This window comes from Acanthisitta chloris, unplaced genomic scaffold, assembly GCF_000695815.1.
Source record: "Acanthisitta chloris isolate BGI_N310 unplaced genomic scaffold, ASM69581v1 scaffold18104, whole genome shotgun sequence".
Classification (NCBI taxonomy): domain Eukaryota; kingdom Metazoa; phylum Chordata; class Aves; order Passeriformes; family Acanthisittidae; genus Acanthisitta; species Acanthisitta chloris.
In genome coordinates, this window is record NW_008671196.1 from 21,989 (window position 1) to 39,215 (window position 17,227).

A 17,227-nucleotide genomic window follows, 5' to 3' on the forward strand; every position below is an offset into this window, starting at 1 on the left:
TGGGCTTCCTGCCTCTGAGGGAGGGCTGTTCTCCAAATGTGTTTCTGTTTGGGTCAGGTGCAAAACATGAAATATTGTGGGGATTTCTTTGTGCCTTAAAATGCAGAGACATAACCTTCAAGGCATTTTAGCTGTTACGATCTTTACTCTATCTGGATTGAAAAATGTGCAGGAAAAAGTGCAAAATCCCAAGCGTTATAATTCAGGTACTTTTTTCCCCCTAAGTGGATCAACTCTGTATTCTGTTTTTGCAGTCACCTTCACTTCTGCGCTACAGAGTTGGTAACTCTGGTTCCCTTTTATCTACTTAAGAAGCAGCAGTTGAAAAACATGATTAAGAGTCTTCAGAAACCTTTGGCACACCCCTAATTTAAGGAGCAGCTCAGCCCATTTTGTGGCTACACCCACCCCTACACACAGGCTCTCAGCAATGAACTGTGTGAGCTGCCAGTGTATGTGTGTGCACGGGGTCAGATCAGCCTTGACCACAAGCAGTAGAAGTTAGAAAATAATAGACAATTCCGCAGTGGAATAAGTTTTCTGTTCTTCAGCATTTTCTTGGTTTCTTACTGCTCAGTTTTCTACTGTAAATCCACAGCTGGATGTAGTCTGTGATGGGAGTCCTGGGGACCTGTGTTAGCTGTGCTGGTGTGATTCAGAGGGAGGACAGAGCTGCAGTTTTGTCCTGAGTTCTTCCCTCACACACACAAAGTTCAGGAGCACAGATTTCAGTGAGCTCCTGCCTGGTGGAAGGTCACAGCTGATTTACAGACCCTCTTTGCCCAGTGCTTAGCTCAGGCTCCTCTGTTAATTGCCACATGGTGTCAGCAGGTTGAGAGGAACATTTCCAGCCTCCTTATGTTCCTCCAAGCAGTTGCTAAAGTGGTGACTGTTTCAGCAGCTAAGAATTTAATATATTTACTTCTAAAAGAGTGACGTTAATCCTGTTAACACTGTACATGTGTGGGGAGAGAGGAGTTAATTCCTGAATAGCATTTAATCCCCAGAGGAAGACACTGGTTGAGATAACACTGATTTATGGGGAAATTCAGAACCAACTGGAAGCTGATTGGGGATTAGTTCAGTCTCCAGTTGTAAAAGGGTGTTACAGCTGTGGAAGGTGTGTAACATGCCCGCTGGAGAAGATGTAGTGCGTTGAAGTTGCTAAATAAGACATACATCTCCCTGTGTGGTAGAGGCTGGGGAACCCCAAAGGCAGATGTAATTAATGCACAGTAATTTAAAACAGCTTTGAAAAAAATCAGGCTGTATGGAGCAACCTGAATTGGATTAGGCTGCTGTAAATAATAAATTTCTAAAAATAGCAGTCAAGTGGTGATCAAAGTATCTGGCACGTGTGAGAGCGTAAAGCTGGCAGGAGAGCTGGCGGAGATTGGACGGTTGGGGATGAGGGATGTGGCTGCTCTGCTTTGTAGAGCTGGAGTCAATGGTTGGTATCTCTTTCGTATATTTAAATAGTGACATAAACTGCAGGATTTTGGATTAGAGATCAGTTTCTCTTCAGGCACAGTCCCTGTGGGATAACCAAGGGAGAGCTGGGTGGAGAGGAATTCTCCGGGTGGGAAGGGTCAGGCAGTGTTCTTTGCTGCCTTCTCTGTCTGTTATTTCGACTGAGAAGGGTGAGTGTGCCACCAAGTGGGATATTTCTGGGTATTCCACTCTGGTGAGGGGTAGAATGGGGGTGAGCACCACACAGCTCTGGGCTGCCCTTTGTGGGGGACACAGTCCTGAGTGCTCTGCTGGCCCAGATGGAGTGTGCCAATGGCATCCTCCGCTGAAGTCCCTCTGGGAGTGGAGAGGAAGGATGGTGAAACAGTGTGGGCAGCAGGAAAGTAATTGCGTGTGTGAGAGAGGTGAGGAGGGATGGGAAGGGGCCGTGTCTTTCCCTCTGTTCTTCCTCTTCCCTGCCCTGTGAAATGCAGCCAAGCTGACACCCAGAGTAGGAATTACTGACAGTCAATGGCTCTGGGTTTTAGTTCCAAATAAAGCTGGATTGTTCTGAGAAGCAGACAGAGTCAGAGTCAGTAAGCTGCTCAAGTGTCAGCAAGTGAGTTGTTTTAGTTTATAGCACATAGAATTGTTCTGTGTGTTGTCTTAGGCAGTCTGAGAGCTTTTTGCCCATTAAGGGTGAGCAGTGAATAGTACATAGGAAATCCATTTTGCTGTTTTTATTAAGTATTAATATTACAGTGCAACCACCCTCTTGTTTTCTCCAGCAGAACTAAACCAAACTATTTTATGCACAAGCAGAGACTAGAGTGTGCAGCTGCAGAATCAAGAATCAGTAGGAGACACTCGTGTGTCCAGTTCAGTTTTTGGGCTTGTATGAACTGTTCTCTGAAGGATCTTTACTTTCCTGCATAGCACCTTCTCCACGAAGGGCTTGCACAGGAACAGGTAGATCAGGGGATCCATGCAGACATTGGTGGCTGGCTCTCTTTGGCCACGAAGAGCTGGTTCTGCAAGCGGCAGTCCATCTGGGTGCGTGTCTGGCTCAGAGTGTAGGGGACCCTGCTGAAGTGGAAGGGGGCAAAGCATAAGAAGAACACGGTAAAAATGATGAATACTTTCCCCTTGATCCGTTTTTCGCTTTTGTTGTCTTTCTTCTGTGTTTTAACATAAGACTCATACACCTTTTTGGCAATAATTATGTAAAATATCAACATGAGGATGAGGACAGTCCAGAAGATGAACTGACAGATGTAGTTGACGGCTTCGTGCCATTTGAGTCCGAGGGGGCTCTTCAAGGAGGCACATTTCCTCACAGACTGCGGAGTCGCTGTCTTGTTCGACAGGATCATGTTGGGCAGAGAGAGAATGAGGAAGAAGAGCCAGACCAGACCTGAGAGGATCTTTGCTGAGGTCAGGTTTTGCACCCAGAACTTCCCAAAAGGTCTCACAATCTTGAGAAATCTGTCAAAAGCAATGAGCCCGAGCAGTACTATGCTGATGTACATGGTGTCATAGAACACTACGGCCGAGAAGCGACAGACAAAGGCTTTGAGCTGCCACGGTCCCAGGCCAGAATCCGTCAGGATCTTCAGGGGAAGCATCAGAGTCATTATAAAGTCAGAAACTAAGATACTTTTCAAGTAGACAATAAAAGTTGATGTGCTTGCAATGTGGAAGAAAGCCCAGCAGGCCAGGCTGTTCAGTATGAGTCCCAGGAGGAAGATGAGCGTGTACAGCACGGGGAAGATCAGGTGAGTGACGGTGGTGTCGCGGGCACACGGTGTGGAGGACGGAGCTCCGGTGGTGTTACTGCCAGCGCTTGTGTTCGCAGACTCTGATGTTGTTTGAAATAGACTTGGGTGGAAAGGACAGAGAAAACATACCACACAACATCCTGTATTTAAAATGACATGTTCCTCACAGTGATGTCAGGTTTACATGAATAAACACCAAACCTGAGCGTGCGTTAGACAGACTGACCAATCTGTCTTCTGGGTCAAAGAAAATCTAAGTATTTGCCCAAGTTTAAGTTGTTTACAAGCTGCCTAAGTTTAAATTGTTTACAAACTAATGTCCACTAAAAAGTTAAGATGTTACATACTCATTCTGGAGGCCTAAGGTAATGTCATAGCAGGCTGTAAGAGCAAATTGCCTGGAGCACCATTGGTCTGTCCATGGAAATGTATTTTAGCATTGAATAGAAATGTCACAGCTGTAACCCTTTAAAAGCCAAGCTCTTCTGTAGAGGTGACTTCTGTTATTTCTTTACAAGTACACCCTGTTTCCCTTTCTCAGCACAGCTTTAGAGAGCGTTTCCAGGCTCAAATGCACACTGGTGGCCATCAGGCTGAGGACCAGCTGCCTGAGCACCCTGTCACACCACCTGAATGCTCCCACCCTGCGAGTACCTGAGCAAACCTGCAGCAGCTGTTGCAGAGGGCTCCATGGCTGTTCACGACTCATCCGCTGTTCCTCTGCCAACAGAAGCCTCAAGCAAAGTATTAAGAATGGGGAAATGTGTAGAAAGATGAGACTTTTTCTGTTGGTGTGTGGTTTCCTTCCTCATTTTACGTGTTGCCCGAGTTAATCACATTTGCTTTTGCATTTCTCTCTTGCCTTTGCTGTGTGTGAGAAAGCACACCATCTCCTAAGCTAGTAAGGAAGAGCATGTAACTAGTAAGGAAACTGCTCCTGTCCCTCAAGACAGGCCCATTTTCTGAGTCTGTGTGTGTGTGACACAGACATGCCACTCCTGTGCTGGGCCATTACAATTTGTCTCCTTTTGAGATGTGTCATGAATAAACAGAGTGTTTCCTGACAGTTTTCCAGGATAATCCTTCAATGTAGCTCCTAGTTGTTGCTTGGGTGTGTGAATTCCCTGTTCTGGATGACACTGGTTGTCATCAATGCAGGGTCTGCTCAGAGCCGCTTTGCAGTGGATACTTGACTCCAAAACTGCGTGCGTCAACACAGGCAGGAGCTGCCCCCTCTCTGTGGCCGGGTAATACTGACACATGGACCTGAGCTTGGCTTGGATCTCCAGAGTGAGATTCCTGGTTTATTTTGGCAGCTGTGTAGCCAGATAATGCTGGTTACAGCCATTCTGGTCCTGGCAGCAGCTGCTACTGCATGAGACGCTGTGGATGGATGATATGTTTATTAGGTATAATGCTGGAATTCTGTGCATTTCTCTGTGAGCAGAACTGTTTGAGTAAGTTTAACCAAGTCATGTAATTTGTCTTGTGTGTTCCCATCTCCTGATGTGACAGCTCTGACTCTGTGCTCACTGCCATGTTGAAAGTGGCTCATGTTCAAACCATTCCTTTGGGGCAGGCGTGGATTGCTTCATGTGGTGCTCAGACTGTAGCTGTGTGACATGGAGTTTGTGCATCAGTACCTGGTACATTTTAGTTAATGTAGGTGTTATGGTTTGTTTAATGTTGGTGTTAAATGACTGGTGAGAGCAGAACCTTGAGGATGGCTGGGATGAAGCTCTCTCTTGTCACTGCCATCAGTGTGATGTGTCCCTGGCTGCCTGACCCACCTACTGTTTGCCCATCAGTGACTATGTAAAGGTGACACAGTCCATTCCAGTGCTCCAGGACTGATGTCCCAGGCATTACCTTACATGTTTTCTTCCAAACTGAGCCCTTGGTGCTGTTCCCAAGCTGTTGGAGGCAGCAGGTACCAGGTGCCTCTGCATATCCCATCAGTGACAGCTGTGAGGGACATGAGTGGCTGTGCTGTCTGTGTGAGCAGCTCATCTGACCAGGGAGAGCAGCTGCCAGGAAATTGCCACTCTGTGTGTGTGTAGGTGCAAAAGGTGTGGAATGAGTGCTGGGTGGGAGTGGGGCACCTGGTGCTCACTTCTGGGCATTAGTGGAAACTGATTAGCCCTGTGGGCTGGTGGGTGAGCATGCTCTGGGGTCACTGGGCACTGGTTCCAGGGAAATTCTGGTGCTCTGTGGTGGAACCCAGTCACTGATTGTATCAGCATGGGCAGGGCACGAAATGGTTTGTGGAAGGTTCAGCTTATCCCAGTGTCTTATCAGAGATGCACAGACCCCAAGGCTGAGTGTGGCAGCAAGTGAGCTGTCTTTTAACTTCTTAGGAAATTGGGCTTCAGTGGTAGAAGTGCCCTGGCAGGCAAGGATGTGTGCTGGGAAGGGTGGACAGATGATGGCTTCGGCAGGACCAAGCTCTCGTGTGGTGGTGACAGACACTGCTGAATCGGAGCTGTTTGCAGTGCTGATATGAACACAGTTTATTCCAATAGCCTATGATCTTTTTTATTGTGTGTGGTTGTTGTCATACCTGAAGGTGTCATGTACCTGAAAATGCTTCCCTGTTTTTTTCCCCAAGTTTTCCAAATGCAAAAGGGGAAGTGGCTAAATACTTTGTATATTGCAAAAAGCTGCCCCAAATCATCACTAAAGATGTTACTGTGAACCTGTCTTTCTCCAAGATCTCAGTATGTTGTGATTGAGTCTGTGTATTTTCTAATATATCATTCTCTGTAGAAGTGTGCAATTTTGTTTATTTATGTAGTAAGGGGAAGGATTTCGGGGTTTAATTCATATCAAGACAAGCCTGATTATGAAATTATTTCTTCTGACATGCAACTATTAATTATTGGTCAATGGATTAGGAATTGCAAGCATAGGATGAGATAAGCAAAGTGTTATTCTGTTACCAAAAGTCTGCACAGACAAATGGTTCCTCTACATCTGGCCTAGATTTGTCTGTCTGCCAGTGGCATACAAGGTGACAACTCCCTGCATTGAGAAATCACATTTACTGTGTTGTCATGGACTTTACTCTGGCCCAAGTTTAGTTTTTTTTTTTTTTTCAAAATCTTTGCAGTTCATGATTGCATCTGTAGAATTTCTTGGCTCTGTTTTAGGTTTCTCCTCGCAGTTCTACCTTTAAGTTCAAACTTCTTCCCAGAAGTTCTGACAGATGTGGAGGTTGGAGTCAGGGGCACTCCTCTGTCCTTCAAGCTTTCTGTTTTTGCAGTCAGTGGTTGCGGTTCCAGGGTGCTCATGCTTCATCTGTAGGACAATGTCTAAAGAAGTTAGTGAAGTTCTAGATACTCTCCTCAGGATTTGTGCTCTTTCCACCCACAATATATGTGTGGCCAGGAAGTGGCACGCAGACTCCTGAGCTCTAGACTGGTGTCTCATCTGTGTCATCCCCTTCGTTCTGCTCCATGACACGTGCCCCGAGTCCTGCCACCACCTTGTGCTTGCACAGCATGTCTAGCAAGGACTTCCTAAATGATTTGCAAAGGAAAAAGTATATGAATGGGTCCAGGCAGGCGTTGAGGGACGTCAGCCACAGTGTGGTCTCCTTCAGGTAGAACAGGGCGTTCTGAGCGGAGCAGTCAAACACATCTCTCGTTTGGCTCAGGGTGTAGGGGATCCTAGTGAAGTGGAACGGCACAAAGCAGATAAAGAACACAGCTATGATGATGAACACTTTCAGATTGACAGCCTTATTGGATGCCTTCCCTGTGCATCTTGTCTTTCTGTAGGATTTGTACAGTTCCTTGCTGATGAGGATGTAACATACCACTATGACTGCTAGGTTGACCCAGAAGATGAGCTGACAGATGTAGTTTGTGACTTCATGCCAGACCAAGCCGAACTCAGATTTCAGGAATGCACATTTCCTCACGTTCTTGGCCGTTTTATTCTTGTTTGTTAAAATCATGTTGGGTAATGAAATGGCAAACATCGATAACCAAATTGCTGCGGACAGGATCTTGGCAGCTAAAAGGCTCCGTGGAGTAGATGTTCTGAATGGTGAAGTGGCTTTCTGATAGCGATCGATGGTTATCAGACCGAGGAAGAAAATGCTGGTGTACATGGTGAAGTAAAACACAACCTGGGTGACCTGGCACACAAACCCTCGCAGCTCCCAAGATACCAGCTTTGCATCACTGAGGATTTTAAATGGAAAAGTCAGGATCATGAGGAGGTCAGAAATGACAGTGTTCTTGAGGAAGATGATGAAGTTGGATTTACTGGATATTTTAAAGAAGACCCACGTTGCCAGGCTGTTCATGGTGATGCCCACCAGGAATAGGACTGTGTAAAGCAAAGGGAAGATGACTTGGCTGATCCTGCTGTCGCTGGTGCAGTTGCTGTTGTTCCTAGAGGAGCTGAAGTGGATTGTGTCTCTCATTTGCACTGCTGTGTCCCTCCTCCCTGGAAAATCAAACAGAAAACAAAAGGAAATTGTGAGGTTTATCTGTCATAAGGCTTCAACCTTTTCAGTCTGCTTCTAGTTTTTGCATTGGGAGCAAAATGTGGTCAGCTAATGGGGCTGGAGCTGAGCCAGGGTAACTCTTAGCCAGGGTAATGCAGTTGTTTAGATGACTGTATCACTGTCTGATACAGTCATCTGTATGTAAAACAGATGCCCACTATAAAACAGGTAAGTGCCTCTGTAAAACAGGCACTCGGGGGAGTTGTGCTGTCAGCTGATGCCCAAACCCTTGACATCTGCCTTACAGAGCCACAAAGTTTTATTTCTCTCTTTCAGGCATAAAAAATGGCTTTTGCTTTGAAGCATGTAACAGGTTCAGCTGCCAAGTCCAATCCTAATGGAACCAGTACTCCCTGAGCATGAGCATATTCCCCCCACAAAAGCCAAGGGAAGGTTACCGTGTTGTGCCTGGAGAAGCGGTGGAATGCCAGGAGTTCCCTGCTATGGAAGCTGCTGTCACCAAGGGAGGGTCTTTGGCAGTCCCTGCAGCTCTTCACCTTGGGATTGGGCAGGAGTGTTCCTGTGGAATCCCTCGGAGAAGGGAGAGGCAGGAGGAGCAGCTGAGCATCCCAGTCCCGAGACTCAGACCTTCCTCTGGCTGAGAGCTGGTTTCTTAGCCAGTGACAGCTGCAGATGCTAAATGACACACGAAGAGCTTCTGCTTCTGTTTTCTGTAGGAAAAAAGAGAGAAATAGAATTTTTAAAAGTAGTTAGCCATTTATTTCCTGCCTTGCAGAGCCACTCTTTATAACGAGAGTGGGTATTTGTCAGACTGTGCAGCGTTTCTGAGCGCAGAGCTGTGTCCCGTCTGCCCTATTTGGCCTTGTGATTCTTTAGTGTTATTTTTGTACACATCATTGCTTTTTAAAGCTTTAAAAGTACTTGAAAGCAGTGGTTATTGGTTACCATAGAGGTTATTACTGAGGGGAGTATTTATACCTTACATGACTTGCAGAGCAGTGCATCAAGGTTTTAAGTGACATACTATATGATATATACGTTTCATTTCAAGACTAAATATAACCAGCTACAATGAAATAAACTACACATACTTCAGTTTCTTTGGTATGAGCAAGACAATTTAAGGAGTTAGGCTGCATCTTTTTGTTGAATGAATTTGTACATAAGTAGTGTCACATAGTTTCTGAGCATCTCTTTACTGATCTGCTGCAGAATATTGATTCAGGGGGACAGTTTTGAGGGTCATCCATCTGCATCCTATGACTCTGTCCTTGTAGATACATAGGGAATTCATAATATCAGATTGCATTTTTCCCTCTGTGTTACTCCCTCTTCAGCAGTTCCCTTTGGCACTGTTTCCTCCCTACTGACAGCCACAGGAGATGTTTTTGTGTTGGAGTCAGTTGTTCTGTCACACAGTCTGGGCGGACTGGGCTGAGTTTCTGCAGGTGGTGAGAGGGACAAGCAAAGAGAGTTCACCCATATCTGCCCTTTTCAGGATGAATCCTCAAGCCACGAGTGCAACCAGCGCATGATTCTCCTCTATGGAGTGGGTAAGGAGCGTGATGAGGCGAGGCATCAGCTGAAGAAGATTACCAAAGACATCCTCAAAATCCTGAACAAGAAGAGCACTACAGAAATGGGTGGTAAATTCTTTAACCTGTTCAGTCACCTGTAGCGAAGCTCATGGGAGCTGTGAGGTGTCAGCATGTTGTCTGGAGCCATGCATGTTAGCCCATAGTTTGGCTTTCCTCCCCTTGGCACTCGCTGGGTGAGGTGCTGAGCAGAGTCCCACAGCACAGGCTGCTGCCCTGCCTCACTGTGTGTTGGGATGCCTGGGACCACCACTGCTACACATCCCTGTTTTCCATTGTAGCAACTGGCTGCAAACACCTGTGTAGAGCTAAAGCCTGGAATGTGAGTGATCTGTGTCCCTTACCCTCCTGGAAATGCTGCTGTGGTGTGCATCTGTCCCAATTCTAATGGAAAACTGGGGCAAGGAGGGTTTGTGTAGTCATGAGTAAAACTTACTAGGGTTTTTATTATCTTTTAAATCAGTAACTACGCAAACCTACAGGGCTCCATTGCATATAAAATGACTGAAATAACTTTTTGTCTGTGAAGTTGGGGATGAAGGGCAGAAGGCCAGGAAGACCAAGCCAGAGGCATTTCCAACCCTGGAGACTGTGTTCACAAAGCTGCAGCAGTTGTCCTATTTCGATCAGCATCAGGTGACATCCCAGGTACTTTCCTTGTACCACATTGTGGCCCTTTACGCTGCTGCAGGATGTCCAAAGGGAAGCAAATCTTGTTGTTTACAAGTGTTTTGTGTATAAATACAAAATAATATGCTCTAGTGGGATTTTCATAGTGCAGGTGTACCCATGAGCCCCCACTCATGTCTGACCTTTGGCATTTCTTTCTCCAGATCTCCAGCAATGTCCTTGAACAGATTACTAGCTTTGCCTCAGGAACATCATACCACCTGCCTCTGGCTCACCACATCCAGCTCATCTTTGATCTCATGGAACCAGCACTGAACATCAACGGGCTTATAGACTTTGCCATACAGGTAAGCAGAGTTCATTCTGGGGGTTATGTCAGGGTAAAGCTGACATAATGTGGTACCTTTTCTGTGAAGCTAGAAAAACCCCAAGAGCAGGATGGTGAATTCCCCAGATTCAGTGCCATCTGCGTGTGTCTGAAACAGAGTGCCAGGCACTTCCCCTTCTGTCCTGCTGAGACAGTTGTGGAGAATCAGTAGATGCATTCAATTTTTAAATCTTTCAGAACTAATAAAGTTCAGGATTATTTTAGCACAAGCCATTTTAGGATGGGCTTTACTGTTTCAGACTGAACCACTGCATTACCCAGTAACCTGTCTGGGTGCCCGAAATCCCAAGAGCAGTTCCAAGGGATGTTTTTTTGTACTTGAACCATTTCTTTTGCTCCCTCTTCCCCTTGTTCTGCAGCGAGTAAGGAATTTCATTTCAGTTTGCCACACAGTTTTTCCTTAATGCATTCTCTTTGCTCCCTTTTGACATGTTTAACTTGGGAGCTACTTTCAGGTTGTTATTTTTGTGTGTGTTCCCAGCTGCTGAATGAGCTGAGCGTGGTGGAGGCTGAGCTGCTGCTCAAGTCATCCAGCCTGGCTGGGAGCTACACTACAGGGCTGTGTGTCTGCATCGTGGCCGTGCTGCGGCGGTACCACGCCTGCCTCATCCTCAGCTCCGAGCAGACCGCACAGGTCTTCGAAGGGTAGGTGGCACCTATGCCTTTCCAAGGAGTGTTTTTGGTCTCTCTTAAGCAGAAGCAGCACTTTGGTTCAGGTAGCAGGACCAGGTGTCACAGTGCTGTTGGAGGGCTGTAGGTGAGCTCAGTTGAGTGGGATGGACAGCTCCCCTCCACAGCCAGTGCACCACTGCCAGGGCTGGTGGGACCCCTCACCCTTTGTAACCTCGACCTCTTGATTTCCTGCCCTTGTGCCCCACTCTGCCTTGTCACAGCTGATGCCAAATGTTGTATGACCCCCATCAGCCTGTAGATGCAGGTCCATCACATTCCCCAGCTGATGGTGAGGTTTATGTGATCTGTGACAGTATGAAACACGTCTCAGATGCGTTGGAACAAACCCTGGATGACTTTGTGTTTGCAGGTTGTGCGGGGTAGTAAAACATGTTGTGAATCCCTCCGAGTGTTCCTCTCCAGAACGGTGCATTTTAGCTTACCTCTATGACCTGTATGTGTCCTGCAGCCACCTGAGAAGCAAGTTTGGAGACCTGTTCAGGTGAGTGGTGATGGGATTGTTCCCACCCCTGCCCACAGATGTATTCAGGCTGCTGTGTTTGCCCTTTGCTTTGCTTTCTATGGGAATCCACTGTTGCCTTTGCAGCTTTAGCTCCACTGATGTAGATCACCTGCCTGTGCCAGGGCAGTGTGCAGTGCCAGGGATGTGCTGTCCAGCCTTGGGTGGTGCTGGGGATGTGCAGTCCCCAGGGGATGTGTAGTTCCAGCCTCAGGCAGTGCTGTGGGATGTGCAGTTCCAACCTCGGGCGGTATAGGGATGTGCAGTCCCAGCCTTGGGTGATGCAGTCCCAGGGCTGTGTGGATCCCTGTTATGGAGAGCGGGGGCTGATCCTCCTCCCAGCTGGGTCAGCTCAGAGGCTGCTCCAGCCTGCAGTGCGGGGCAAGGGATGCAGGATCCCTTTGGTGCAGCTGCAGCATCAGACCTTCCTCACCCCTCTGCCTTCACAGGTTTGGGGTGCCTGATTCAGTTCCTGCAGCACCTCGGCTGCTGTACACGCAGTGCTGGATGGAAAACCTGCAAAATCTCAGTGGCCACAGCTGTAATGTTCTGTAAACATTTCCTTTGATGTGAGGAGAGGCACAAACATGTTTGAGTTTGTGAAGTTTTTTGGTTGAGTGCTCGGTTCCCGATTTTTAAATTAAAAAGAAAAACGAGGCTCCCATATGCTGCATTTTTGGCTCTTAGTAAAAGGGGTGTGGAAACATTTTAGATGCAAATCCACGTCTTGTGAGACTCGCAAACTGCCTAAGTTGCTGTTTCCCCTCCTGGTTTGTGTCCCTGTTTTGAGTCTGTGTTGTTCAGACTTGCGGTTTCACTTCATAGGGAGCAGGAAAGATGTGCTCAGTAATAATGCTGAGATTTTAATAGGTTTACAGGCACATGAGAACAATTGCATTTAACATGAAAAATTCTAGGAAAAAGAAATAGGAAGTACAGGAGAACTACAGAAATATCTTAGCTCTATGTTCATTTTTCTGTTCAGTAGCACAATAAAAATTAACATTTCTATTAATACTAATCTACAATAGCAAATCAAAACAGCACCTAGTAATATATAGATATATAAGGCTTTAAATCATATATTAAATGTGTGATGCATAGCACTTGTTTTGAAGTACCTTTTTTGAACAAGTGGAGTTAGAAATTCCTGAAAACTGTTAATAAAATGCATGTATATGTTTCTAAACAGCTGTGTGTAAGGTGATAGCATTACACCTGTTAGGTTCTTGGTCTTCTTGCCACAGTTAAAACACCAAACCCAGCTGGATGTTCTGAGCTCCTCTGTAGCCCACTGTAAGCTCAGCCCTTTCGCTCTGCCTGAAACAACACTGATGTACAGTTCATAAATGCTCACATTTAGAGACTCACCCCCTGTGGCTTGCCGTGCTCTGCCTCCTCTGCAGTGTCTCCTGAGCGGGTGTCACTTAGAGAGAGGCGTGTTTGCTGTTGTGTGTCTGGCACAGTTACTTATCTTCCCTAAACTTCCTTTTTTCAAGCATTCTTTCACTTTTAAAAAAAATCTTATCTCCTGACCACTCCCCCCAGCACTGCCTCTGGTTCAAGTGTCAGCGCAGAAGCTACTTGGCTCCTGTTCTCAGTGGGGTCTGGGTTTGAGACCTTGCTGTGGCTGTGGGGTGGCTGTAGGTAAATGTTGGGGTGTGGGGGCTGTCCCTGTGCCCAGGATGCCTGTTTAGTGCCTGGTGAGTTTGGTGAGGAGTGTTTGTGTTCCACTCGCTGGGTTTCTCTCTGTGCTGCTGCACTGGCTGTCAGAGCAGAGATCAAGCACTGCCCTTGTAATTAATTGTCCTGCTAACAGCCTCGTCCTCCTGCCCTGGATAGGGAGCAGCAGGCAAGGGCTGGCAGTGTCAGGGGGTCCCAGGGCTGCAGGAGCTGTGCACGCTCAGGGTGCTGCCCTCCAAGCCCCTGGCCAGGCACACTTGGTGCTCCTCTCTCTGGTCCCAGCTACCTTTCAGGCTGCCCAGTGCTTCCTCTGTCTTTTCATCCCTGGGACCAGTGGAGTTGTAAAAAATCCTGATGTTTACACATATTTGAAGTTAATTTAAATTAATAGATTCTTTTCAGTAATGAGGAAGTCTTCTCAGTTGGGCTAATTAGTGGTTTGTCTGTGTGGGGACAAAACACTCCTTAGAACGTTTTGGGTGTGATATTTGCATTCCTCACTAACACCTGTTTCTCCCCCTAAACTGATCCAGTTCACACATAGGTGTCCCTGGACTGGACCAGTTCTTGCCCTTTTGTCTGATTATTAATGTCAAAATGTGACCTTTAAGTATCTTTTCTCTATTTACTGATTTCCAAACATTGTTATGTTGCATTATTACCAAAGGTAGTTTTTAATTCAGATAAATGTTCTCATTTTGCCTCGATGAATTCCCCCTTCTCCACTGCAGCTCACTGGGTCATGGCACATGAAGGAGGAGCAGCACTGGGAAGTGCAGTGACTCTGGCTGTGGGGACACCTGATGCCCCGGGAGGATGGTACTGGGGAGGAGGTTGTTGGGCCTTACTCAGCTGCTCACACTTTCAGTCCTAGAAATGTCTGAGAAGTGATTTGGAAACTCAAGACTTTATTTGCAGGAAACCTAGAATGAAGTCAAGGTATCAGCACTGGTACATGGATGCTTCTTATCCAAAATGAGTTTGGAAATGTGTACAGAGTGGTAACCCAACCAGGATGTTTTCACCCCACATGGTGTGTCCAGCAGCAATCCTACAAACTGCATATGTTGTCAGCTCTCTCTGCTTTTGGTCCTCAGTAGTGCCTGTTCCAAGGTGAAGCAGACGATCTATAGCAACGTTCAGCCCTCGAACTCCAACTTACTGTGGGACCCGGAGTTCATGCTGGATTTCCTTGAGAATCCTTCTGCTCACAGCATTAACTACTCTATGCTGGGCAAGATCCTGAGTGACAATGCTGCCAACCGCTACAGCTTCGTCTGCAACGCCCTGATGAATGTGTGCATGGGGCACCAGGATGCAGGGAGGTGAGGCAGCGTGCTGGGCAGGGACCACAGGGAGTTTGTGGTGTGTGTGAGCTTTTTCCATCCACCTTTTTGGTTAATGTCTGTTTTGCAGTTGTTTTCATTCATTGCTCTTTCCTGTTGCTGAAAAGGTATTGAGTAAATTCCCCTGAGTTATTCTGTTAAATGAAGCTGCATAGTCTGGCGGGAGGGAGGAAGGAGCAGCAGACACTCACTATCAGATAGTCAGGAGAGTTTTGTAACCACAGTTTTGCTATTTTGGACTGAACAGCTCAGCACAATCTTTGCTTGTAAGAAGCCTGCAAACAGGGGAAGGTTCTGCACTAGGTCATATCCTCCTTCTGGTGCAATCAGTGTTAGATTTATTAAAGGTGTAATATGTAAATTATGGATTTTGTCTTCATAGGTAGGACATAGTTTTTTGAAAAATCTGGAGGTTTGTAAGTACTAAGAGTTTTATCTGGGCAGTATCTTCAAACTGACCAAGAGTAGGTTTACAAATATTAGGAAGGAATTCTTTCCTGTGAGGGTGCTGAGACACTGGCACAGGCTGCACAGAGAAGCTGTGGCTGCTCCATCCCTGGAAGTGTTCCAGGCCATGTTGGACAGGTCTTGGAGCAACCTGGGCTAGTGGAAGTTGTCCCTGCCCATGGCAGGGGTGAAAATAGATCCTTAAGATCCCTTCCAACCCAAACCAATCTGTGATTCTGTAGAAGCCACTCGAGTTCCAGTGGTACTTTAAGGGTCACTTGGTGCTCCTGGTGCACAGTCTGTGTGATGAGTGGTCAGGTGAGACCTGTCCATGGTGGGGGGCTGGAACTAGATGTTCTTTGAGCTCTTTCCAACCCAAATCTACCCATGAGTCTCTGAGTGTGGGGCATCCTCAGCAGGGCAGAGCAGCTGAGAGGAAACAGTTTTGTAAGAGCAGAGAAGGGAACATCTAAATGTGGCCAAACAAGTTTCACTGTGGAACAGAGAGAAAATAACTTGCACTGGGATGAGTCAACTCTGCTGTGTTTCTTAAGCTGTTACATAACCCTGAATCATGCCCCGAGTCCCACGTTAGCAGTATGGGATCTATGAAGTAAAATTCATCAGTACCAGTTGATTTTGTGCCTTGCCTCTCTCCTGATGGTGGTGCTGGCCTGGCAGCAGGAGGGCTCTTGCAGGACCTGTCACAGTGACCCTGGGCTGAGGAGAGGTGCCCCACATGCACCCTATCCCTGACACTGCTGCAGGAGAGGTTTTGTCCTGATGCTTATTGTCCACCACTGGGGACACCTGGGGTATATGTACATTGGGACATAAATCCCCACCTTAAGTAAGGAACACATATCTGCCAAGCACTGCTCTGCTTTGACCTAAATATTTGTTGTTTACAAAATACCTGAGTTCTGTGAGCGTTTGTCTTCTCCCCAGGATCAATGACATCGGGAACCTGTGTGCAGAGCTGACAGCGTGCTGCACTGTGCTCAGCTCCGAGTGGCTGGGGGTTGTGAAAGCTCTCTGCTGCTCTTCAAACCACGTCTGGGGCTTCAATGACCTGCTCTGCAGCGTGGATGTAAGTTCAGTATCTTCTCAAGTACCTGTGACACCTGTTTACCCAGGGTGTGCTTGGAGGGGTAGTAAGGCTTCCATTTGACTGTGGAGCACAAATGTAGTCCTGTATACGTTTGAGTTTTCAAGGATTTTCATGGGATTCTTGATTGGTTTCTATTCTTTGCTCCATCTTCAAGATTAAGGTAAAATTGGGGCAGTGCTTAGATATCTCTTGTAAATTTTTCCGTTGTTTATGATGGGATGAAGCAAAGCACCAGAGTCCTCTTGAACAGGAGCAGGTGTGGCCGAGTGCTTCTCCTGAGATGCTGATGGATGTGTAACTAACTGTTTTAAGGACCTTGTTTTGGTGCTGACTTCTTGATTGTAGAAGGGGCAATATACTTTGTTGTTTTTTTTATTCAGTAGTTCTCATAGCCCTGTTACAGTCAGTAGGATTGTGGTGACTGTTTGATCCAATACCTGATTCCATATATTTACCCTCAATTAGATGGCATTTTCCTTTGGGAGCAGGTTGAACCTGTGTGCGTGGGGCCATTCCTGTCCCGAAGCCAAGGAAAGGGTCTCAATGTTACCTGGTTTTATTGAATGATAAAATTTTCTCAAGCTTTCATATGACCAATGCTTTTTACTTCAAATTTTTGGGATTTGAAATTGGTGTTTGTTAAAACTGAGTTAGGAGCTGTCAGCATTTGGCATAAAACGTTTGGGAAATGCATTAAAAGGCAGGGACAAGTGCTGATGTGTGACCATTTTACTGTTTATTCCATGAATGAATTCCTCAGTCCTCGTGGCTGGGGTGAGTGCACTGCTGTGAGTCCTTGCAATGTTTTTCTGCAGGTGAGTGACCTGTCTTTCCACGACTCCCTGGCCACGTTCATCGCCATCCTGATCGCACGGCAGTGCTTCTCCCTGGAGGATGTCGTCCAGCACGTCGCGCTGCCTTCCCTGCTGGCAGCTGGTAAGAGCACAACGAGAGAAAAACTTAAAATGCCAAACTCAAGACTCCCTGAGGAGTCTCCATGGATGAGACAAGCAGCATGTTGTGCGTGGAATGCAGCTCCTGTGCCCTGCAGCACAGGTGTCCCTGCGGCTCCTGAGGAGCAGTGCCAGGTTAGGGCAGAGACTGGGCAAGTGGGATCAGAGCTGCTGGCAG

At 46.8% G+C, this 17,227-nt stretch overlaps 3 protein-coding genes across 3 annotated transcripts in view; 1 reads left to right on the forward strand and 2 right to left on the reverse strand.

Annotated features, from left to right (window-relative positions):
• Positions 1-2,295: 2,295 nt before the first annotated feature.
• On the reverse strand, positions 2,296-3,919 carry P2RY13 (purinergic receptor P2Y, G-protein coupled, 13). Its single transcript, XM_009074011.1, is given in 3 exon segments — positions 2,296-2,453; positions 2,456-3,327; positions 3,882-3,919. Coding segments are annotated over 3 exon segments (1,068 nt in total).
• Positions 3,920-3,932: 13 nt separating this feature from the next.
• P2RY12 (purinergic receptor P2Y, G-protein coupled, 12) lies at positions 3,933-7,659 on the reverse strand. Its single transcript, XM_009074012.1, has 3 exons — positions 6,755-7,659; positions 5,917-6,007; positions 3,933-3,947 (listed from the first exon to the last, which is right to left on the reverse strand). The coding sequence occupies exons 1-3, from the start codon at positions 7,657-7,659 to the stop codon at positions 3,933-3,935; spliced, it is 1,011 nt and encodes a 336-aa protein (XP_009072260.1).
• Positions 7,660-7,893: 234 nt separating this feature from the next.
• The window catches only part of MED12L (mediator complex subunit 12-like), a 30,355-nt gene continuing 21,021 nt past the window's right edge, over positions 7,894-17,227 (forward strand). The window contains exons 1-9 of the mRNA XM_009074013.1: positions 7,894-7,911; positions 9,203-9,350; positions 9,829-9,947; positions 10,133-10,276; positions 10,799-10,962; positions 11,360-11,491; positions 14,290-14,517; positions 15,934-16,075; positions 16,912-17,032. Coding sequence (XP_009072261.1) covers positions 7,894-7,911; positions 9,203-9,350; positions 9,829-9,947; positions 10,133-10,276; positions 10,799-10,962; positions 11,360-11,491; positions 14,290-14,517; positions 15,934-16,075; positions 16,912-17,032 — 1,216 coding nt within the window. The remainder of the gene's footprint in view (positions 7,912-9,202; positions 9,351-9,828; positions 9,948-10,132; positions 10,277-10,798; positions 10,963-11,359; positions 11,492-14,289; positions 14,518-15,933; positions 16,076-16,911; positions 17,033-17,227) is intronic.